The sequence below is a fragment of the Aulostomus chinensis genome, chromosome 3, assembly GCF_037954235.1.
Source record: "Aulostomus chinensis isolate RoL2024-O1b breed Wild chromosome 3, RoL_Achi_v1.0, whole genome shotgun sequence".
Lineage (NCBI taxonomy): Eukaryota > Metazoa > Chordata > Actinopteri > Syngnathiformes > Aulostomidae > Aulostomus > Aulostomus chinensis.
The window spans coordinates 21,676,796-21,703,038 of NC_141322.1; the positions used below are offsets into that span (position 1 = coordinate 21,676,796).

At 39.9% G+C, this 26,243-nt stretch overlaps 1 protein-coding gene across 3 annotated transcripts in view; it reads right to left on the reverse strand.

Moving 5' to 3' along the window:
- Positions 1-26,243, reverse strand: part of foxj3 (forkhead box J3) — an 83,985-nt gene that overhangs the window by 32,775 nt on the left and 24,967 nt on the right. For all 3 annotated transcript variants that reach the window (XM_086199658.1, XM_086199659.1, XM_086199656.1), the window contains exon 2: positions 15,378-15,870. In XM_086199658.1, the coding sequence (XP_086055784.1) occupies positions 15,378-15,698 (321 nt within the window). In that variant the 5' untranslated portion in view covers positions 15,699-15,870. The remainder of the gene's footprint in view (positions 1-15,377; positions 15,871-26,243) is intronic.

Sequence of the window (26,243 nt, forward strand, 5' to 3'; positions counted from 1 at the left end):
ACCCCATAGTCTCTGATCTTTACTCACTTGCATGTAGTTTTAATAAAACATGAACAATTTGTTTGACTGCCACAGAAAAAAAAAAAGCACACCAAGGTGAAATCTGTCATAAATAAGATAACGCTGTTACACCATGCTGCGAGAGCTCCCAGTCTGTCTCTCGCTCTGTCTGTCTGTTCATGTCCATGAAGCAAAACGAAAGAAAATGGCCAAACTGCATAATAAAAATGATCACTAACTTCAGCTGTCCAGACCCAGGTCATTTAGTGCAGCACACTGAGGTATTATAGTAATTAAAACTCAACAGCCACTTCTGCAAAACCAGATGACACTATAGGGAAATTGTATTTTTACTCCCCACAGCCCCCCTAACAGTAAGCATTTGGCTAAATTAAACCCATTTTTCACTTGCAGGCTCTTATAATGAGGGCGACACATGCAGGAGAGAAATTAGCTTTATAAGCGATTACATGTGTGGATCCAAAAAAGAACATGCTAACAGCAGTACTAAGAACAACATTGGTTTAAAAACCTTCAGTTAAAAGAGAGCTGCTTGGCCATTAAGGATTATAAAGCTACAGGCTGCAATTCATGAAAATAAAAACATGTGGAAAATGAACTGACGCTGTCAAAATGTTGACTGCCACTACAGGTGAATCAACTTAAATGGCAAGTGAGGTCACTGGTTGGAATCGGTCTCCACAGGTGGATTGTTTCCGGAGGTCAGCTCCATGCATCCAAACTGCAGGAAAGCTGAAGAGGAAAGACAGAGGCCGCAGGAACAAAAGGGGCTTCGCCAGTCGCACAAAGCCTTCTCAGTGACAAGTGTAAGAAGAGACATTTAATCTGGATCAGTATAAATAAATTATTATTGTAAATGCTAGATTATTTTTGACATTGCCAGCTGATCAAGTGGTCCACATATTGACAAAAGAATTCTGCAAACACAATGTAAACATGAAGCTTAACTTGCTGAGTTTATGCCAACATCATACAACATATTGAGCTCAGACAAAAGGCTGAAGCACCAAGAAATTCCCATAGTTCTCTCAAGGTATAGAAGAAGTTTATCATTTGAGGCACCAAGGATGTTCCCTTTTCATAAGAAGCAGTTGGGGTTAGAGACCAAAAGCTGCCATATAAATGTTCTGAACTCAATCTTTCTGAGGCACATGCACCCACATTCACTTTCCACCTGCTTTGTTGCTTTAAGGCCAACCTTGGAATGGACCTGGAAAAATTCAAAGGCCAGTGGGCCGCGGGGGAGGGGTGGCAGTGTGTTGTGTGTGTGTGTGTGTGTGTGTGTGTGTGTGTGTGTGTGTGTGTGCGTGCGTGCGTGCGTGTTCAGATGGGGTGGGGGCTTCTGCATTATTTTCTAGGTGCACTTGAGGTTACAGCCCTAGCTTGAATGCTACATTTAAAATTTGACCAACCCCCTAATAAACTTCAGATTTAAAAAGCTACAGGGAAAAATTCACTTAATGCAACACTGAATGGCAGGTCACGCTACAACAAATGCCCTGAGCCACTCAAGAGGCATGTTTGATCACAGTCCTTCACAGAGCTGTCTGTCTTTGTCTCTCTGTCTCTTTTACTGCTATTTGTATGTGTCTCTCTCTCACTAGGAGCCAAGCCACACACAGTCAAAGCACTTTGTACAACCTCTAGTGTTGCTGCAATATTGCACAGTGCGGCGTGCCGAAGTGAGGCATGATTCCATTAAGTGGATTATTTGAGAACATCTCTGACCTTCACCAGGGTTGTCATTGGCAATGAACTGAAAAGAATTGGGCAGAAATGGTGATGGGCACGGACGTGTATAAAAATCGTCAAGATTGAGTAATAGACAACAGTGTCACTGAACTACCACAACAACAAACTAGTAAATACAGCACAGTGGAAGAATACTGAAAGATTGTAGTTTTGATAAGCTTTGACTGTTCAATTCGATTCTCTGTATTCAAGAAATTAATACATTTCCTTATCATTGCGGTTATATAAATGTTTTCCTGCCACTTCTGACGTAAGATTAATGCATTAATCTGTGATGCATTTCACCATTCCTATACTCTTCTGTGTGAGGACCAGACTCTCTGACAAAAGGCATGGTTTGAAATCTTCTTGAATAAGAGAGAATTCCAATTTTCCATAAATGTCTCACCTGTTGATTCTACTTCTCTTTGGGGAAAAAAAAGGTTGCACATTCTGTGATTCTGACACATTTTAAATTAGGTTTTGTAGGTTACTAGAGGGAACAACCCATAAAATCTAATTTAAAACAAATGGCAATATATCTCATTTAGTCTTTTGCATCTGCACCTCATTGCAATGTAAACCCTAAAATCTTCCTACTGTTTCAATAATAAACAATTAAAGAAAGTTCTTCCTGTGGATTAATGGTTCTGAACTTATTCACAACAGATGTTTCCATTTTCCGTAAAGAAAATCAACTCTTTTGAAAAAGGTGAACACTAATTCAAGGGAGCCCTTCTGTCTCCCATTTCACTATTTCATGAACCTTTTGAAATGTGAGAATTCAAAATGTGCACCAAAGTAATATGATGATGACAACATAACTAAAACTGAATGTAGCAGCCCAAATATTACTAAATTATGAGAATTTACATATTAGATCTAAGTAGTTACAATTTCATTACACAAAAAATGGCATTTTAAGGTAATTAAATAATATGAATAAAATGGTGGAACCCAAAATATACCCTTTGTTTCTGCTTCAATGAATGTGAAAAATTGCCAAATATTTAATGATGGTAGTTACCAAACTACTGTGATAATTACTTTGTCTTTTGTCTTCTAAAGTGAAGAGCATACAGAAGCATTGATCCTGCCCTTGATTTTATTGTGGTAAACTCAGGGCTGGGAGGTTGTAGTGACAAGCCACATTTAAAGTTTTAATATGTTTTTAATTGCAAAAACTCATTCTGGCTCCAATCCCTCAGCTCACGCATGCATGCAGAGCCAAAAATTCTCAAAACAGTATATTATCCTTGAGGAAACAAAAATAACTGCCAGGTTCCAAAAAAGGAAAAAATGTAGCACATAGTATGCGTACAGTACAGACTGACAAATTAGCAAAGGGATCTGCTTTGCTCAGTTCTGTAAATTGAGTGTTGTTCTCTGAGAGATGCAGGCTCGCAATTTTCTACTGTGCTACACCGGGCACTTTTTTTCTCCCTTCCTCCTCCACTGCAGAGGCAGCACAAGGCCATGAAAGATTGGAGGCAAAGTGACGTCCTCCAGTTTATCCTCCCTGAAAGCCTTCGCATGCTCTCAGTTCCACATGAGGGATCTGATGAAAGCCGTTTGTCAGTACGCCACTTAATTATCAGCCAGAAGAAGAGCCTCTGATGCTATCCTCTGACAATGGCTCACAGCAGCCTGCTGACTACAGTGCCCACTAACAATGAAGAACTGACTGCAGCTACTAATGGTGACGGGGTAGTGCCAACTATCCATTTAAGAGTTAGACAAATTAAGCAAAGGCGCACAAAGTCTTTTGTGTGCCACTTCAATGTAAATTCTTTTCTCTTTGGGCTTAAGAAGAATGCAGAGGTTGTAAAACGAAATGTTGGGAAGATAAAATGTTTAACAGAACGCACGTATTGAGCAGAGGAAAGACCAATGGCATCGGTTCCAAGTGTTGCTGTACATCCACACAAACATTATAGCTTATGTTGCTGCTCAATACATCAACATTTTCTTTAGCCTGCAAATACACGATAAAGTCCTCAAGATCATGCATTATCAATTTTTTCTGACGGCAGACTTTCGGAAAATAAATAGGGATTATTGCCACAATTCTGTGCAGATGCCAAATACAAAAAAAAAAAAAAAAAACCCAAAAAACATGAGTCAATTAATTATTTAGGGATAAAACTACAAGATCAATCAGAATGACATTTGAATTTCATGCTGATGGAAATCACCAGCTCCACCACTCATATTTTGCCTGGTATTAATGTTTAGACTTCTTCCACAAAGGCTACTATCTCAACAAGTGTGGGTGTCTATGTAGTTGATTCTTTCTCCACTAAAATGATTCATTTCTTATTCAGTTTTGTTCTTGTCACTCAGCTGACTAACATTTACTCCACTCATTCCCAGGCTATGAATACACTCAACCTGAAGGCTACTACACGAGAAGTCATTTACCAAAACGCTTTATAATCTCCTACATTACTGAAGAAGTCCATGACTGATACAAGGGAATGACTGAGTAACCTTGACGTACCCACAGTAACCTATCAGGGAGAAATTTCTCAAAGGCAAAGAGAGAGGCAATGTTTTGTTTTTTTTAAAGTCCTTGCTGTTACTAACAAACACCGACCAAAGTCTAAGAAAGCCCTTTTTTCCCACAGTATGCATTAGATGTGATTCCCGTCTGAGAGTGAATCACAAACCCACCGTACAGTCCATTAGCCAAGTTAATGCTGAGCTACCAGACTTGCTGACCCATTAATAATACATTGCAGTGGTCAAAAGAGGCCAGACACCTCCATGCACCCGTCATCCCTCTACACGGCCACATTAATGGACTAATTCAGATGCAATTAACTGGTGGGGAGAGGCTGAGGCCTTGCGGCTGCTGGAGAACAGGCTGAGAGGCTTAGAGCCAGGGTTTGGAAAAGAATCACCAAGAGTACACACACATGAACACAAACACATTCTACTAGAAAGCAGACAACACATTTGTAGTACCATAGAATGTGGTTTTAACCACCAGGTACCTGAAGCAAAAATATTTAAATAAATAATGAATATCAGCTACACTATTCATCAGACTTATCCGTGCAAATACTGTCTGAAAGTAACCTTTGGCTAAATATCTGTTTGAAACGATGCTTCACTAAAATACTGTCCACCAATTAAACACCAGCAGTGATTTTATGCTATGAGGACCTTGAGGCACATCTGCATGTGAGGATAAAGTGTGAAATGCTTACACTGCCCCATGCTGAGATTCAATTTCTTCTTTCACACTTATCCTTTACAGCAAGTTTCATTCAATATTATAACTGCGTAAATCTGTTCTTAGAGAATGTGACATTGACAAATGGGCAATTACAGAGCTGATATTCACGTGTCACATCTGTGGCCAGCATGACCCACGATTAGCCCCGCTGATGCCGAACGTGAGATGCAAGAGCTGTGCTTGTCAATACAGGCGCCTGGGAAGGGAGCATGGCTCATTCTGGCATGTCATCCATCACTGGTTCCACTTGGCTGCCACAGCTGTGTCACTGTCCCCCTCTCACAGGCTGTTGACCCCACTGAGGACTCACCAGTAGGATGATCAAATATCTCTCAGGGATAAAAGACAGCCTTCCTGCTTCACCGACAAGACGAAAAAACAATTTTGCTCCTTACCGTCTGCCGTGACATCTTTATCAATGAGAAGCATTTAACGCCAGGTAGGAGCAGAGTCATGTAAAGATACACAGCTGCTTGACTTACATAAAAAAAGAAAAAAAACGGGAATTGTGAAAAGCACACCATTAACTGTGGGAGACTGACGCAGAAGGTGAGACAGGTTAAATAATTGCCAGAGACGAGAAAACGTCTATTCCCACCATAATTACTTGCCATGCAGATTTTATCAAAATGCCAATCATCAAGCTTTTTAAATTTCCAATCAGGGGAGAATGACCTAGAGTCAAGACGTCAGGCACTGTGACTGAGCTCCCAAACGGTCCGTGTGGATATTCAGAGGAGGGTTTACCTCCGTCAGGCTACAGACCTTTGACCATATCCGCACAGTCTCATGTTGCTGTAGACTTTTTAAAAAACCTTCTCTAGCCTTGGCTAATTAGTCCTGCAGCATTTTCCCTTTCATTTCCAAAAAGGAAATGCTGCATGCACGCTACAGTGCTGGCAGACAAATTAGCAGTGAGCTTCACAGGAGGCAACCATTCTTCAGGGAGCGCAGGCTACCTTAATTATGAATATTATTAATTACATTTAAAGAAAGACAAGGAAAAGTAAAAAAAAAAAAAAAAAGAATCAATCACACACATATTGAAATATATTAGTTAATGTTAAATTGAAAATGCTTGCTTGCAACATAGTCATTAATTTGTACGTGTAGACAGAGGCAGAGGGAGCAGTAGCTGGTGTTACCCAGCATAGATGAACTTAACAGGCAGATTCAGTGTTAAAGGCAGATTCCATGGGCTGAGCTCTATTTATAGCCTACTGCATTCATCAGCAAACCTATCTCCTTTCTCTCTCCCTTGTCGGGGCAAAAATCTGTGCACATACAGTTAAAAAGGCGCCATGTGTGAACTCAAATGTACCTGATTTCAAGAATGAATGGAGATTGTGTTACTTGTCACTCCACAGGGTTTTCCTGGAGTTTTCTTTTTTTTTTTTAAGACCAAAGTAGAAAAGGCTGCAGCACACACAGTTTATTTGTTACCTTTATAGTGTTGTGCTTAAGTGGAGGAGAGGAGGAAAAAAAAAATTGACAGATGAAGTTGTCCAAAGGGATTCAAATTTTATACTTACACTGAACCAATTAAAGTTTTGACAAACTAGTGTTTATTTTGGCACAGATGTCATATAAAAAAAAAAATTAAAAAAAAATCGGAAAATGCTGGAGATCGAGCACATTTCACCCTCCTGACATTATTTTCTTAAAAAAAAAAAAAAACTTAATTCTCAACAAATGCAATAGTCAGTAATATAATGGTGGCCCACCTTCAGGTTAGGCAAGGAGCACCATAATTTATGAGGTCTGATACAGCCCTGTTATCAATTGTCTTACACAATGAGGTAAAGAAAAAGAGAGTTTGGGAGAATAAATAATTGCAACCACCAGAAGCGCCCTCTGTGGAAAGCATACCTCTACCAAGGCCAATGTAAAAGGAGAAAATGTTACACTGCCTAAAATGCCAATTACTTACACCCCCAAGTTTTGTGAAAATGATCCTTTTACATATAAACAGTCACACAGACAGCCAAAAAACAAATGTGGGTGAAAACATCCTTTTTGGGATAATTAATATTTATTATGACTGTACCTCCTCAGTGTAGCTTATCTGTTACCTATTTAAAAGCCTGAAAATAACAGCTGTGCTTGAAAACAATCTACTGTTTGAAGCCATGTTTACCAACAGTTTAATATAGTACAAGACAGTTGTACAAGAGATGTGTGAGATCCGCATTACAGCAGAAAGGACGAGAAATATTGCCAGCAGAATGTTATACTATGTTGGAATCAAATGACAATAATATTTCCAGCAATATTATGATTCTGATAGATAAACACAGTCTTACGCAAAAATGGCACTAAACAGAGGAGGAATGATTGAGGCCAAAAGGCCACTAACTGGGAAAGAACTAAGTTAAATTACAGGGAAAGCAAAGTGCTAAATCTTTGTAACCACAGACTAAAGAGTCTCTGAGCAGCTCCCCATGGCCCCTCATCTCCTCTGAAAAAACTAAGAAGTAGCTAATGATTTTTCCAGTTATGAGTAGTTCAGCAATGTGCTTCGAACTCCTTACAGTTCATAACTTTAACTATGACACTAGGGTGATTTCCTTTCCTCAACTACGTTTCAGTCTACAGATCTGTGACAAAGCAAGGACGCAGTAGCCTACCAGAGATGATGATCTCAGACACCCCATAAATGGACAGCTCTGGAAAAGACATAGAAATTCAAATTCTGAACCCTTCATCGGTTATTAGGTCCCATTAATGCCAGTCAGCTAAATACTTTATTCTACTCTAGAGACACATACTCAAACCCTCATTTCAACTGAGACAAAGGCCAGGCCTTGACCAACTAGCAGCAAGTGGAAAACTAGCTTTGAACAGCAGACACCTGAAGCGGTGACTAAGAATATAAGCAGAAATCAACAGCCCATCATTATCTGGCATTATCAACATTATAAATGCTTCTTTGTAAAAAAAAAAGAGAGAAAAAAAATGACAGCACAAGGGGTGTGTGTCGGACTGTGAGTCAGGTATCAATTTCCACGCATCTCATTATCAATGAGGAGGAAGTTCACTGAATTAATTAATGACCATAGTCAACTGCTTTTACAACAGGCTACAGATCCCATTTTATTGAGCAAAATGGTCTGATTAAGATAGAGATAGAGCGATAGATGGATGGATAGACAGATGTATACACATGTGGGCCCATCACTGTCAAAGAGATAGCTAAAGTTTCAAGTGTAACTGAAGCCAACATCTCTACATGGGCCTGCAGGCCACAAGAGGAAGCGATAGAAGCCTCAGGCCTTTTATGTTCTGCACTGCAGTTAGCACTTCATGCAGCAGAGTGTGGGGACAGTAGCTCCTGCCAAAAAGTATCTGTGCCAAGGCCTGCCAGCCTGCTCTCCCCGCCCACTCTAAGGACCAAAGCGTGAGCGGTGGGGCGCCGGTAGGCGGGTGCAAGGTGAGGCTGGTGGGCGGCCGGCCAGGCTGGAGCTTCCTGACACGGGAACCCGCCTCACAGCAGGATCAAACTGGCTGCCGAGTGAATCATCACCCCTCCCACAACCTGACAAAGTCAGTGCCCGGCCAGCATGCAGCCACTTCTGCTGTCTCTACAATTAACAAGGAATCCAGGATGAGACAAAAGTGCTAAAAATACTGCTGTATCACCTCATCACTCATCACACTGCATCCCAGCCAAGGTTCATATGATACTTGACAGGGAGAGACAAATTTATGAACTTGAAAATCATCTTGGAATTGGTGGAGTGCGCAGGTTACAAAAGGAACAGGATAGCGTTCTAAATGTGTATCACTCCTGCTGAAAAATTCAGTATCAGCAAAGTACTTAAAATTTAAATGCTTGCTTCACTGTGTAATGATGATACAGGCTAAGAAAGTTGATGAAGGAGTCAGATGCACCGAAGCAATTTTACACTTTCAGATTCCAGAACCTGCAGACCTAAGCTTGAGGTGAGAGATTGGTCAGGTATGCTTTCCTACCCTATCTTATTTAAATAAGCAACAGGAGCAGGGATTTTCTGTGATGTGGCTAGTCACAAGTCAGAAGCTGGAACATTATCTCCAGAGTAAATAATGTCCTGGAGGACCAGCAGCTACCCAAATCTCTTCTTAAAAAATAGAAAACTGCTCCAGGCTGCTATTATAAAGCCTCAGATCCAATGGGAAGTTGAACCTTTGATCTGTTTAGGGTGCAGTGTATTTGCATTTTATAATGAGATCAAAGCAAGGTCCAGGGCCCCCGCAGAAGGAAGCTCTCTGTCCCATGTCTGCACTCTGGACGATTTACAGACCAAAGCTATATTTCTCTGTTAACAAGACCATGTAAAAGCTGTGGACCTCAGCTGATGCAGTGGGAGATTCAGTGTTTGTTGGGCAATCAACAGTAAGCAACATACCCTTTCAGCTAATTTTCTTTCTTTCCTGTACACAGGTGTGGAAAAGAAAGAAAATAAAAAATCATGCCAATAGCAAAAAATCTCAACAGTTCAAGTTCAACAGTGAAAATTTCAAGCATTTTTAAACTGGTTGAGAATTGCTCCATATTTTTGTTGGACTTCTTCACCTGGAAGAAATGCAGAGGGGAATTTACACAATTTGCCTGAAGTGAACCTACACAGAGCTGAGAGTGGGTTTGAGATGAGCATGGAGGTCAACATTTGAGAGTCTATGTATAGTCTCTCGATTCAATATGATTCCGGACCAGTTTTTTAAGGTGAGCAGAATCTCACATTTTCAGACTGCCTGATCAGAGCTGAAGCTTGGAGAGGGATTTTTTTTTTTTTTTTTAGGGGGGGGGGGGGCATATGCAGATGAATTACATGAGCATTCAGACTGAAAACTGCCTGTGTTAAAACATGTAGAGCTGCATTGGAGGGGGATATTTCTTCAATTATCAGCCAGACCTGACATTTGCAAAGTAACATGAGCATCAGTTCTTAAAGCTCAACGTTTACCAGATGCCAAAGCACTTCTGAGTGGGTTATTATACTCAGATACAGGATTTTGCAACAAAAAAAACAAAAAAAAAAACAGTTTAGAGATCAAATTACAAGGCAATCCACCAGAAAAACCAAATCAGCATTATACTGCAATGCCTAAAAGCTAATTAACTTATGAACCTATAACCAGCAGGTACATTTGTAGGACCCTCCATGCAAGTTTTACTGTAGCAATGACAGACATCTTGAGTGGTCAGTTTCACTGAGGTCACAGGATTCAACTGCACACATCACTACTTTTCCTTTAACGATAAAGGCCATCTCTAGTACTGCTTTCTAGCTCTTTATTTTGGGACACCACAGCCTGTCATGATTCACATTTAGTTATATGTATATACATAAATGTCAACCATGCTATGTATATTCATAATGTTTATGTATTATAGTACATGTGTTTATATCATACCCATGACTTATCAAATGTAGGCCCTTTATGAAACCTCTCAGTTTATTCTCTGTGAAACCCTTTTACATCCGGTCCCTTTGCAGATTTTCAACCAGCTTTGAATTACTACAACATGGGTAGTATATGCAAATGAGAACTGTTTCACATCCGTCCATGTTGGTGGCACACCGAGCTTCCTGCTCATTTGCCAAAAGTCCAACGAATGACATATTTTTAACTACCAATTGAACTTCAGCCCCCTTTTTTCAGGCTCTGTGTAACTGACAGTCACATCAAACTCCTTTGCTTCAAAAAAAATCAAAAACAGACGGTCTTGTCTGATGAGTTGTCAACCACAGCCAGCGAGTCTAACTGGACATCTGAGCACAGAGTGAGCGCAACAGTGTCCCTTTACAAATAACATTCTACATCTAATTAGTGTGTATGCATGTGTGTATAAATGCTAGAAATAAAAACACGGCTTCTTTACCATTGCCAGTGCACAAGTTCACCTAAATGATTTTCCCCTCACACTGTCCACTTTTTTGTCACACTGCATCTCATCTATTTATTTGTGTGCTGGTGCTCCTGTCGGTGAAAGCCTCCATGTGAAGCGCTTCAGTAAGTCACTGTGTGGCATGCTTATATAGCAACAAGCCGTGAGCCGGAAAGCTAGAGAATACATTTACATCAATATAGTGTAATGGTGCATTAAAATGAAATACATACCTTGTTACTTCCATAAAGCCAAGCCAGTCTACGCCTCTATCCTCAACCCCGCCCCCAATCTCCCTCCGCACACAAACTCCCCAATATATTCTTGCAAAATGGAGAGAAATGCAATGCACACCAAAGAAGACTTGGTGAGTCAAAAGACATACAATGGCTCAGTTATTTAGAGATGGTTTGCATTTAACATGAATTAATATCAGATGAGCAGCAAAACCATGTTGCCTGCAGAGAATGCCAAAAAGGGATTGCATCCAAAAGACAGTTGTTATCATGTCATACAATATAATATGAAGAGGGAGTCAAACTCTGCTACTGCTGCAACCCCGACTGCCAAACCTTGCCAAGACTCAAATTATTTTCTGTAGTTGCCGTGGTCGAGTCAGCATACGGCAGGAAGCGGGCTGATAACTGACCGTTCCCAACTATAACTTCACAAACTCTTGAAACAAGGAGGAGAAAGTTTGATAGAGTTGGATATAAAATCACCATGTTTGCTTTTTGGAAAACAACTTTGACTGTGCGAACGAAATCACAGGGAAAGCATTTACCTTGATTACTGTGGCCCCTGCTGCTTGATATGCACCGAATTTGTGGTATTTGCACTGAAAGGGTGCAAGTTTTGTGAATTTTCCAGCACATTTACTCCCTCAAAAATGTGATTCATTTTGCAGAGGCGGCAGAATTCCTTCACTTTCAATATTTACACCAGCTGGTGCTTAGGCCTACAAAAAAAAAATTCAAGGAACAGTACAAATTAATAAAAAATATTTTTGGAGGAATGGTTTGCCACAATAGCATGACAAACAAGTCCAGGTAAATTTCTGTTCTTTCTAAACGTCTCACATGAATCAGTGGGCCATTTTAAATCACCTGCAATTGATCTGATTATCTGGACTAGGCAACAGAATTATGAGAATCAAGACCGATAGGGCACAACATAAAAAGAACACAAAATACTGTATTATGGAAAAAAGTTACAAGTATCACAAATACTACTCTCAGAAGTAGTAGTCTACTTGTATCTGAAATGACCATTTTGGCATCTTCAAAAAGTTTTACCTGCTAAATGATGTACAGAGGGACATAGAAGCTACAATATATAAGCTTAAACCTACACAATATGGATCCATACGCCTAAGAGTGCTGGAGAAGGTGTTATAATTTCTCATAGACGCAAAGCATATATTCATTCAGCAACCCAAAAGGCAGCCTTCAGATTTTTAGACCTTGATGAATTATGTGTTTTTTATTGACAGCACCTCTTGATATTTTTTATATGCGCAGGCTGATTGGGGTTCTATAGAGGTGATTAAGTGAGTTACTGGTGCCCGGATTTGCCCGGTCTCATCTCATCAGCCGGCACAGCTTGTATTATCATAAAGAACAGACGCATGCGTGTGATGAGTCCCAAATTCCTGCAACTGACATCTCCAGGGAAGAGAGAACTGATGACTACATCCGACCTACATTCACCCCACCCAGGCATGCTTGCTTCCAACTAATTACACACACAAACAAGCATACTGTGTCACACTATAGGTGGATTCATATAATAGTAACAAGGACAACATTCCTACAGCATGCTAACAGAAATATACAATTTCAATCTGTTGTTATGCCAAAGATGCATCTCTGAGGTTTTTAAGCCAAAACCCCCTCACAATAGTACAAGCTCCTAGTGACCTCCTGGTGATTGGAAGAGAAGCTTCTCAGGCTTTTGCACCGGCTTACATGAAAATATTATTTGTGTGATGGGATGTGAAATTTCTCCAAGCAAAAAAACATTAGCAACAAAACTCAGGCTATTGGAGCTCATTCAAATGCCCTGGGCATGGAAACGGCTCTATTGGATTCCATTCAAATGTCTTATGCAATGAAGAGATTTTATACATACTGTATACAGACTATTTCTGTTGTTCAGATTCTCCGAAAACAAAAACTATGGCAGGGAAAATACCTTATTAACAAGAACCGAGAAAAAAAAAGTGACGCATGCTGGAGCCTATGAGCAGATCTTCAAACTGCTCGTTCAGGGTTTCTTGTGCAGTAGAGCTTCCTGGTTAGAGTGATGTGGTTTTTCAACATATTTAAGTATGATACATATTTTCACAGTTGCAGCCCACATTGAGGCCAGACTCTTGATCTATATGAGCCTTTACAAAACTAGAAACTACCTGAATAGCGGCAATCTCAACTAACGCTGACTAATAATGTAACAACTCTTAAACCTCAGACGTCATTCCATTTATGCCACCTGGAAACAAGTCATTAAGATTCCTACATTAAATAACGTGTTAGTTTCATCTCTAATGGAAAAAAACCACCTGTAAAATCCATAATCTTTGTTCCTTGAAGAAAGGTCTTTCTGTTTATCAAATATCATTGAATCTTAAGATTTGCAACCATGTGAACCTTGGCAGATGTAATTAATGGATTATTATGTAATCAGGAGTCATTAGAAAGTAGTAGCAAGTGAATTACCCTTGTGAAGTAAAATAATTGAATTATTCAAGATAACTCTTCACTGTAACTCATAAATTATCACGTTTAATTCAAAAACCTTTTGGAAAATCACAAAAATAGAGCGCATCTATAATGTCATGGCTTCAAAGACCTCATCAATGAGGATTTCATGACATTTCAAAACCTTAAATGCTGTTCATTATCTTTCGATCTTCAAAACATTATTTAACTCCAAAAATAGCACCCTTACAAGAACAATCTTGCACTGCTGATTCCATTACAAAGCTGCAATTCTCATCAAAAGAACCACAGGCACATTAATAAGCGCGTAGATGGTTTGTATTTGTTAAATTCACACTGTGTGTAGTCTTCTCTACAGTATCTACAGTGGGTCTGTAACTCAGTGGGTAGAGCAAAGCACCAACTCTGCCAGCAAAATCGGTTTGATTCCCACTGAGGCCACCCACTCTTGAATGTATGTATGTATTTGTACTGCTTGCATAGAAGTGTCAAAAACATGTTGTGTCTTATATCTACAGTTATCAGAGCTGGGCTTGTCAGTCACACCCTCATTATTCTGCACTATTAAGTCCAAAAAAAAAAAGGGGGGGGGGGTTGTGAGTACCAACTCTATCATCCATCTAGTGGTGATATAATTTTAGATGCTCCATGGGTGTTGATACCTATGAGCAGTTTAAAATATCTCCATGGATGAGTCTTTCATGTTCTACATGTGTGGATTTATTAAAAAACCTTGAATTTAGCAACAAACACAGAAAAAATCTAATATTGTGCTGCAACCTTGGACCAATGCTTGAGAAAGTGCCTGTTTATACAGTGAATGGTCAATTCAACACGGGGATACATGCAGCTTGACAACACACGTGCTGCCAACAAAATGAGGGATGATGAAGGTAAAAGAGAACAAAAGGTCCAAAATATAATATATTATTTCCTTACAAAAGCCTGCCCATAAAAGCTAAAATCAAACCATTTATAATAATGCACTTTCTCATCTCACCCTCACTTCACACACACACGCACACCTCCGTGCAGTTACAGCCTATACATATGCCAGATCTTGTCGCTCCAGGAAATGGGCTTCATACATCTTGTCTGACTGCAATAAAGCAGTGCCTAAGATTCTATTTCCAATAAGCGTCGACTGATTGGAAAACTCATTCTAATATCAATTTCCATCTGGGCCCTTTAAAAGGCAATCAGCATAGCTTCATCTCTGTATATCATGGGCTCCTTGAGATGATGACACAGCACTGGCTCTCTCCTGCATAATGGCCTTCTCCTATCAAGGCATCTGCAATGAATAATACCCCCCATGAATGGGCTATTTAGTCTGTGTTTGCAAGGATAGGGGCCACTTCTGTGAATATTAATCCAGGGTTTTACACTTCATATGGTTCTCTCAGGGCTGCACCATTTTTTATTCCAAGGAGTAAGGCACTTAGTGTGATTTGGCACACTCATAGTTTCTCTCAAAGCTTGCTCACAAGTGACAATGGTGATTACCGATGGCATCCCACTTTGTTTAAAATGCCCAGTGCCTCCCAAAACATCAATTTAAGTCAAGGAATATCAATTTAAACTCCTCTGCAAATGTCAAAAAACAGTGCGCACTAGTTAAATACCAGCTAAACCTGCCACAGCTTCAAAGTTCAACCTTCAAAAGCACTAAAGCAATATGAGGAATCTTTCATTTCACATTAAATCCATGTGTCTGATTTAACCTGAAGTCTCACTATGACCAAAATGTATCCAAAATAACCATTTTAAATGAGCAAAGCTCTTTTCTCACCTTCCAGCCGCTGCCCGCCTCCCTATAGTAGGGAAAGTTATCACAGATCCACTGGTAGATCTCACTCAGTGTCATCTTCTTCTTTGGCGAGCTGTTGATAGCAAACGTGATGAGGCTGGCGTAGCTGTATGGTGGTTTGCCATCTTTGTGCTGCTGCACCTCCTCCTGGTCCAACGTGGTGTTAGGGTCCAGTAGGGCACTTTTCTTGCCCATGCCTGGCCCGTGGGCATTCTGGGCATCCGCTTTGCGGATGGCCGCCTGCATGGTAAGCTGAGGAAGCCAATCCATGGAGGTCAGGCTACTCTCCAGCTCCGACGTCATGGTGACGGCAGGCTGGGCAGGAAGGGGGTGGGGAATACCTGTGGCGGTGGTGGTTGTTGGAGCTCGGTGACTGATGTAGAGTGGACCAGGAGTGGAACAATCGGAGATGGGTTGAAGATGAAGTCAGGGCTCCCTCAGTTCAGGATAGCATAGTGACCACTCTCGATCAGCTCTGCGGGAAAAAAACAACAACAAAAAAAAAACATAATGCCTCCATCAGTAAACAGTTGTCTTTTACAACAAGCACCTCAACATAGAAAATCAACATTTTGTGCAACAGTAGTGCAGAGAACAGTACCATGAAGAAATGGAAGCAATTCCCCAAACATCAAAATCCCTATCTGTCTGTGCAGTATGCTTATATTTGCTGTGCAGGAGATCACAAGATCATCGCTTTCTCCACCGCTTAGCTGCTCTAAAATGTTGACTCATAGCTCGGACTCCATCCGTACAGAACGCACGTAAATGCCTCACAATTGTTTTCACAACTGCCAACCAAATGGGGGAATGGCTCAGGAGGAATTCCGACTCTCTTGTGAGTATTAAACCCCCTTCTCTTTTCCTCTGTCTTCCAACTTGCCTGCCTCTACCCCTGCCTCCCCCAAACTGAGCCTCTGCCATCAACAAGCCAGCCAGTGTCATCTTGCAAACTGTCCTCCACCCTATGTGTGTCTGCCGTGCTGTGCAGTGTGCAGCTCACAACAGCCTGTCTCTCTGTCCTTCCTGGCACACTGCCCTCCATGTCTTAAAATAGAGGGGCAAAGTAGAAAAGAAAGTTATGAACATAGGTGAACATTGGAATCTGTGGGGAAATAAAACGGAGCACGCTGACACCTCAAACTAGCTGAGGGGGAAAGAAGAGGAAAGAGAATGAAGAATCCTCACCAAGTTGTGGGATTTTTCTCTTGACTGAGCATGCTCACACAAGTGTGTGTATATATATGTGTGAGTGAGTGAGTGTGTGTGTGCGCGCGCATATGTGTGTGCGTATGTGTGTGCAAGCTTGAGAGTACACTTGCACTGTCAGGCTGGGAATAAATACAGTCTTGACAGCACTCAATAGGTCAAATACCATATCTTTCAAAAATAGTGGTTGTGTGCTTTGTCGAATTGTATCCAATTCTTTAAACAAAATTCTTCAAACAGTGGTTCAAAGTGCCTCAAGACAGCAACCGCTCAGCCAGTACAGAAGCAATAACGCCACTTTGCCCTCATACTCATCATCTCCAGGTGCCATTGGAAGATTGAGCTTTACCCACCTGAAATGCAGTCTGTGACCTACACCAGATCAATTTACCTAAGCTCTAACGGGTCAACAAAGGATGTCATCTCAACGATATTTGCCTTGATCCTGCTGGAAAGTTAGAATACTTATATAAGGATGCCGTTCATAGATTTCATTTCAGATTTCTCTCCAGCTAAGATAATTTCCAAACTCAATTGCCACAATATCATCAACACATCACCCTGAGTTTAGACCCAAGACTTTGACTTGTTTTTTTTTTGGGATGAAACAGAAACCAGTTTTCATAATAAAACCAAAGTAACATTTCCAACATTTTCATTACCATTTCAACTTTTATCATGTAACCATCATAGGCACTCAATGTTTGAATGATTTGAAATTCACAATAAGAATTATAGTATAGTATGCAGTTAAAACTGGATTTTAGCGGTGCAGAGCGGCAACTTGTATGTCAATGCTGTTAAACATGTAGTCTTAATTGGTCAAGTTTTACACTCACAGACTAGATGGGATTTGATCAACAGATTAAAATAATTTTGTTCTGGTCTCTTTAAGATTATGCTCAGAACAATACATTAACATCTTGACAAACTGAAACAAATGTAGATTTGATTTAGCCAGGTGAAAAAAAAGCTTATTTTTTCATGTATCATGCGTCAAAACGTTAATTTTCGAGCCTGGGCATAAGATCAACAAACTAGACTTGAGGAGCAGACAGAGGGAACAAGGAGGTCATTCTTGTGCTCTTCAGCTGCAAAGCCTTAGACACTGGATTGCTTAGCTTTCCAGCAGGTCCTGTTAGCAGCTGCCCTCAGGTTACTCATAATCACATGATCTTCCATTTGGACATTTCAATCTGCACATTACTATAAATTTGAGGTTTGGTTTGTTCATGAAACCCTAAAATTCAAATCACTTAATTAGTCCGTGGCACTCTCCAATTCTCGATGGATAATTTGAAATATTGGAACAGCAGCTGTGAACATTTTGTCAGTGAGGTTGTTCATCAGATGTAACACACATTTTCTGATCGTATGCAAGAAGGACAAAGTAAGAAGGATTAAATTATACATTTAAAAAAGAGAAAATAAATATTTATTCAGTATCAGCATGTGAATAGTTTCCTTTTTTGTTGCTTTTTTGATATATCAAAATATATTTGACTGATGCAATTCAGTCTAACAGTCCAAGTTAATAAGAATATGATGCACAATCTTCAATTTTTTGCTGATATCCCAATATACTGCCTTTCACTTATCAGTTTGAGCTGCAAATATTTACCAAGAACAAAGTTGTCTACTGAAAAACAACTTAAACATTGTGAATTTGAAAAGCAAATCTATTTTTTCCATTTCCAAAACATTTGGGAAAGCCAATAAATCACATTTGCTGAAGTGTTTCCTCAACAACATATGATGAGAAAAGAAGTAATTTGAGCAACACTGTGCCAGTGTAAGTACCAGCCATTGGACTAATAATGATATATTTAGAACATGACCAATATCTACAGATACTGGTGACATAGTAATAGCCTATTGTCAGGTGCAACCCTACAACTTCAATAACTGGATCACATCCAAAGGTTATGGAGAAAATACTGAAGGCTTCACCTCTGCTGAACTCTCGACACACCAAAGACCAGACCTGCTGATCGGCTACTGACAAGTGAGTCAGCCAAATGGGAGAGCAGTTCCTCATCCTTAAAAAGACACTAAATATCTCCACCCAGTAACTGAAATACAGGTGACTCACTGGCAGTCAATGGCAGTAATTTTCCTACTTAAATGGCAGTGCAATTACAAATAAAAACAACTAAATGGGGAATTTTTCTATCAATCTAAAAAAACAACTCAAAGGGGTCCATAATCCTTTATATTGTACACCTTCAACTCGGACTCGTATCTTGCGAGTAGATTCTTATCTGTAAACAGAACAAAAAATATGAAGTGTTCAAATTTGAAGTATTCCAAGCACATTTCACCCATAATCACTAATCTAAACCTTGACCTGTGCAATGAATACATGAAGAAATGATATCATATCATAAGACAAGTCAATTGCAAACAATGTTTAGAATGAATAATGTAAAGCTCCATTTCAGCATTTCATCTCCTTGATGAAGAATATCTGATATTTAGTCCCCACCCAACACAGTACAAAACAAAACAAAACTATTCAAGAATACCTCAACCACAGACTCCAACATTCCACTGATACATCAAAACAGCTGATCGTCAACGACACAAAGATAATATTTTGACGTTGGGGGACTTATTAGAACCATCTTAAAATCTTTCAACTACGATCTTAAAACGTAACTGCTTGTTGCTTTAACACTGATTTTTATATGTAAGAACAACATTTTTCAATAGCTGAGAATAAGAACATTTCCACTGCCACTAAACCCTCTGCATGAATGGGATAGCAAGGAGGAGAGAGCAAGAAAGCTCTTTTGGTGGCCGCTATCTTCTTACTGTACAGAGATGGATGCCATTTGACCCTTTACACTAATGATCCAGCTGCTACATAATCTGCAGGGCCATGTCTATGTCTTAATTAGAGAACCTTGGGTTGTGGCAGGAATGATGAAGCACAACACAGCCAGGAAGTGAAGGCATTAAGGCAGCCCCCCTGCTGCCTTCATTACCCTGCCTGCCATGCTGTGGGACAGTCAGAGGAGGGACAAGCCCCAGCCTGCTGCCACATCAGCATGGACTGTTCGAGTATGTTCACCAACAGGTCAGGAGGAAGGCAGAGGAGTACTGAGGGGGAGGCAAGAGAGATGAGAAGAAAAGCCAGGGGAGATCAAGCAACGGTGGAGGGTGTGAAGGGCACAGCGATGCTGGTATCAAGCAGAAGTAGCAACAGTGTCTGCATTGAAAGGGCAGTGAGTTCAGGCATTACGCTTACGAGCCCAAAGGGAGCTGACTATGATCCCACACAAACAGAGCTGCTTTGATCTGGCTCGAGGAAAGTGGGGTTCTCTCATCGCCAAGAAGGAAAAAAAAACTCCCTCTCTGTCTAACTTTAATTTCAAGGGCTGAGAGGGAAAATGGATGGTCAAATTCATTCGCCATTCAGCATTCAAAGATTCTTTATCCTCTGAGGATTAATGGCCGATTTGATTCCGAATGAGAAATTGAAGGCATTTTTGAAACATCTTAATTTTCTAAGTTGACAGGACTTAACATTTCTCCTGCCAACAGAGCAACAACAGCAGTTCACTGGTTGTGTTTTGTGCCTTAGCTACCAAGTCAGAAGTGTCTCAATCAAATGAACAGCATGGCTATTATACGTGTGCCAGGCCCTCCCCTATTCAGGAATTCCCAATGAGGCAACAAGCTGAGTAAAAACCAGTGATTACGCAACACAACAGAGCAGATTACGTCAACGGCATCGAGTTTGGCAAGTACGTACTTAAATGCAACTCAGAAACTGCGTCATAGACTCATGCTGTTCCTCATTCTCAGCTATTATAAAAATGCTGTTTTTACTTAGCAAGCACTCACAAGCCAAACATGACCCTGAATGAAACTGCTCGTTCAAATACTACAATACTAAAAATGGCCATTGCATTCATCAACATTTATGATAAGAAACAGTTACTTTAATTCTAATTCAGAGACTGTTATCAAACATTGTTCGTGGTGTAAGTTTGCTTCTGAAGTGTTTGTGTAGTGGTCTGACAGCATCATAAACATCCTCCCTAACCATTCCCCACAGCAGAAACCATTGCAGCGTCCATCAATTTTTTTCACTTTCCAAAATTGACTGCAATCACTATGAACAGTGCTAGTCTTGTGTGTAGAGGTCAAAAAGTGAGTATAGTCTAACCTTCTGATTCTTTATTATTCACAAAGATAGTCTGAAAGTGAGTGTGTGTGTGTGTGTGTGTGCGTGCGTGTGTGTGTGTGTGTGTGTGTGTGTGAGCTGTTCTCTCTCTGTGATGGTGGCCAGGTAAGCTAAAAAAAAAAGTAAAAAAATGCAATAAATGTTTCCCTCAGAGGGCAATTTAATGAGCCGAACAATCAAAGAATTCAAAGAATGAAGCCTTTTAAATTTCACACCGTTTCTATGTTTCAGCAATATTTTGTTTAACATTTAATTACATAAACTATTATTGAAATGATTTATTATCAAAACAATACCATGGTATTATGACAGTAGCTTTCTGCTTCCCCTTCGGATGTTATGTTTCAGTGGCCTTTGTTTTCACCCAAAAACTAGGAGGCTGAGCTTCACCTATCTTATTGGAGTGGTGCGGTGCAGGAGTTACTGTGGCGAAGCAGATTTTTCCCCACTGAAAATGGAATGGCTGCAACTGGAGTCCACATTGTCAGATCCTTCCAAACTTTGCGTTTGATAAGAGTTGTGGTGTTAAGAAATTGCTCAGGTAAATGTAATTCACAGGGCCACCAAATGACAACTGGATGTTTGTCAGATGTAGCATTCCCTTGACAGCAAAATTAGATGGCGTTTTCTTCACATGATCTCTAACATCACCTCGTGGAAACAGGAAGTGATATATAGACAATTGCACACGCAGTCATCTGCTCCTTCATGTGAAATTCAAGTATAATCAGGTCGCTACACACTCCAACATAAACTCACTCTTCACTGCTTACAGCTTTAAATTGCCTGTGCCTGCCTGAGCACAAAAGCACCAGGAGCTGAAAGTTTGCCTTCTGAGAATTTTGAAGCTATAAATTTCATAGACCTGAGTGCTATACATCCACAGCATGGTATGTTACCTGCCAACCAAAGACAAAAAGAATCCAATGGTCATGATACTGTTAGAAATCAAATTTTCAATTTATTGCATTTATTTATCTATTTCAATTCTACTAGTCCAGCATGTGCAAACAGAAAAAACGGGCCCCTAAAATAAAGAACGCACATTTGTGTAAAATACAAATGTGAAGTCAAAGGGTTTTCTAATTATTATTATTTATTGGATTGTAATTTGGAACCTTACAACTCAGTGCTTGCTCGTATGGAGCACCAGAAGTGTAAAAGGAGTATTAGGAGGGAGAGAAAAATCAATTTTTGTTGCTGGTGTGAATGCCTCAGCGCAGCTTGTTTGACATGGATCCACCATTGTACATTTTGTGCCGGCCTGACACCGTCTATTGTTAAAAACCTGTGAGAGGAAGCGTTTGTCACTGTATCCATGTTCACTACCGCCACAGAGGACAACATAATGGCTTTTCTTTTCCACAGATATTGGCTGCTACTTCTAGTATCTTCACCCACATTAGCAGTTAATTCTAGTAACTTCAGCCACAATTTCCCCTCTTCTTGAAAAGAGGGTTGCATTGTGCAACTAAACAACTCATCTCCAAGGTGAACTACGTCCAGAGTCCTCTAAGTAATGACTGGCTGAGAGAAGAAGAAAAAAACTCATTTGCAGTGCTCACCAAGAGGAATCTGTGCACAAACAAAACAACTAAAAATACTCAAAATTTCCCTTTTTTTATCCAGGGGATTGTTTTTTTGTCCTTGTTGAACAAAATAAAAGTAACTTCATTAAAGCCATGATATTCTCCTCCTCTAGGGTAGCTGTCTGGCAAATGAAGGGTTGCTGGTTTAATCCTCACTTCCTCCAGTGACCATGTCCAAGTATCCTTGAGCAAGATACTGAACCCCTAATTGCTCCTGATGGCCTTGCAACCCATCCAGGGTGAACCCTGCCTCTTGCCTAATGTCAGCTGGGATAGGCTCCAGTCCCCCCAGCAACGGATAAGCAATAAAGAAAATGGATGGATGGATGAATTCTCCTCCTCTCTTTCACTTTCACACATACACATGCTGCTTCTTTCATTTTTTGACTCAGTGTCCCACAGCTTTTACAGTATATTTTCGAGAAGTCAACCCAAAACCAATTGCCCGGCACATCACTGCCAACTAGCAACAGTCATTTCAGTCTCAATACCACTTTGTACCTCTAGAGGCAATTGAGTCACTGTCAACAAGCAGGAGTGGCTGTCCTCCCTTTGGAGCTCCTCAACCTATCTATAAAGCAAAGTTCACACTGCACAACTTTCACTCAACTTACTGTTGAATCTTTACGATGTTGTGATTTACACATTCAATAACCAAAAGTTGGTCACCTTTCACTTCTGATCATTCACCCTTAGTCCATCATGAGTCTGTCTGGTTTTGAAATTTCCATATACTGTAGCACCTTTAAATATGTACAAAATTAGCCAAAACAATTAACAAATAACTCAAACTATACATCCCTTCAAGCAATCAATTATTTATTGCTAAATTAAAATCACATTCATCAATACTGACATTTGTGATTTTTCCAGCATTTATTGCTGGGGTGAATGGTATGGTTTCGCATATGTGTCCTTGCTTTGTTACACAGCCTGGCAGGAAACGGAATGCCTTGCACTGGGTTCACATTCTATTATCTATGTATTTGAATAAATCAAATCAAAGATTTCAGTGATTCCAAATCCTCTTAATTCTTGACAGTTTGTTACCAATTTCTCGACAGCTTTTTATATATACATATACACATACACATGTATATACATATACACATACACATGTATATACATATACATATACACATACACATGTATATACATATACATATACACATACACATGTATATACATATACATATACACATACACATGTATATACATATACATATACATATACACATGTATATACATATACACATACACATGTATATACATATACACATACACATGTATATACATATACATATATACACACATATACACACACATATACATATATACACATATACATATATATACACATATATATATATACATACACACACACACACATATATATATATATATATATATATATATATATATAATATTTTTTAATCATAGTATTTCTTCTGTTTTTGTGTGGATTGCCATTTTAAGTTCTCAGTTTGTCAGTTAATCTTGCCAGTATCTAAAATAATAGCATGCATTTGCAACAAAAATGCACACAAATATATCATATCATTATCCCACCACAGCAGCCCATTTTATTTTCTACCTGGAACCTCAAGCTGCATACCTAGAACAACTTCCCCTCAAATACCTCTGCATTACTGTCATCATTTCCTCTCTGAGAAAAGAGTAGGCTATTCTGCTCACATACACACTCCCACTTGCAGACACAAGACTGTTGATAGGTACCAGACCACTGCTCTCCTGCACTTATCTGCAATTTTCACGATTAATCCCCTTTTACTGCAGTCATAGATCCGTCACAGGTAAGGCTCAAACAGCATGTGTCTGCTCAGCTACACAGACACAACCATTAAAACCTGTGATGATTGCACTGCAGTACAATGCTACTTCAGAAACGCAGACATTATGAATGCTGCATGAAAAACAATGTCACAGGATTCAAACAGATCACAATAAATATTTATCTGATTGTTAAATGCTGCCCAGACTTTGGCGCGTGTGGAGAGATGGAGGGAAGCGAAGGAGAAAAAAAATAGAGAGCTTATTATGACAAGAATCTTCCTGTAGTGTGATGGCAACTTGGCAAAAGGGAGGGGAATCGCTAAGCGTGCTCCCTCTGTCATGCCTGAAGATTTGGCACATGCAGTCACAACAACAACAGTGATGTAACCTGGTAACAAGCCTTTGGTATCTTAACTCTCGACCGAAACCTAGGTCATACCTTCCATATCAACGGCTTTATATCCTGCGTGGGAGAAGCCCCTGTTTTCTTAGTGATTGCAAGGGGGATAAATGAGGAGGGGTGGGAACTCTGCTCACCTGCCCTTAAGTCAAAAGGAGACTCTTCACTTTTTCCAGCCCTTGAGGCAAAGTATTTTTGAGATCTCAGAAACACAAATAGCAGTGCGTCTATGTATTGTGATTGCACGTGAGTACTGTAATCATGTAGCAAGCTACCCTAAGCCCCGTCTTCATTACACAAAAAGTAGATAACCGCTATGCCAAACCAAAAGCTTTTAATGTCAGTCTGACTTCTCAATTAAAGGCTCAATGGTTCTGTTGAAACCCTCCCCAGGAAAAGAAAAAAAAAAAAAGCATTAATGGCCTTGTCCTTACTTGAATTTTTAGAATTGTTCAGCCAATTGCAGTTTTTCAAAGGGTAAGGCTGGGCAATTAATCCAACTTAATTTTATTTTCATTTACATGTTTCGCTGACAATGATAATAAAAAAGATAAGGGATAAAATTATTAATGTGCAGCATTCCTTTTCACATCGACAATGTTATTTTGTGACAGGATGACAGAAAGCGAGCCTTTAGGCCAACAAGAAAAGTAAACAATTCCACTTTTAGGAAACACTTGCGTTTGAGAGAGAACGACAATAAAGCAGACAAAGTTTACAGATACAAGAGTGTTTACAAAAAGATCTCAATTTCACCACCAAAATAATCATGAATTAAATTTCTGCCATAATTGAGCAAACCTTCAACAGAGCAGAGTGCCAACTGGGGCCTCCTCAGTGGTAACAGAATGTGCAAGAGTGTGTTTTAAAGTGCAATGTAGGTCAGTGTTATTAGTGAGTCGTGTTGTGCTAAAGTTGGTTTTTAAGATGGAGACAAGCAGTTCTCTCAGCTGGTCTATACATGATATTCCTGCTCCCCTACTCCCTCAATCCCACTTCGCCTGTGGTTGAACAAATCAAGTCCATAATTATTCTGCCAATCAATTGGGAGCGCAACTGTGGCTGTGGGGCAGTTAAATGCTGAGCAGAGAGACGTGACAACAAAGCAAAGCTAAACCCAGAGTTCCTTTAAACCCACTGAGCCTTAAAAAGGAACGCAAGGCACCTTTGTCTTATTAGTAAGTGGCAAACAAAGGGAGGTCTTTTATATATGTGGTGAAGAGAAAAAAGTGTCCACCTGCTGCAGACAGACAGAGTAGCAGGGAGAGGGACAGTGGATCAGAGTAGTGGAGGATCTGGGAGTTGGCTGAGGATCAAGTGAACTGCTTCAGGCTGTCTGGAGAGGACACAGAGCAAGCAACAGGGTTAATGACCTCTGTATGCAAGAGAGAATTTGTATGTTGACACAAGAGTATCTCTTATCTATATATCTATATCTATAGATATATAGCTAGATAGATCTATATATTTTTTAAATATATTGTTTCTCTCTCTCTCTCTGTCAAAATAAAAGAAATGGTGAAAAACAGATGTGGCTAGATGAAAGGAGTAGACACAAGCATAATGCCCTTTGCTGTGTATTCTCCAGTTCAAAAACAGACAAAAAACCCAACCAAACATTCCAGTAATTGAATAAGCATTTCCAGTGAATCATTGCGGTGAAG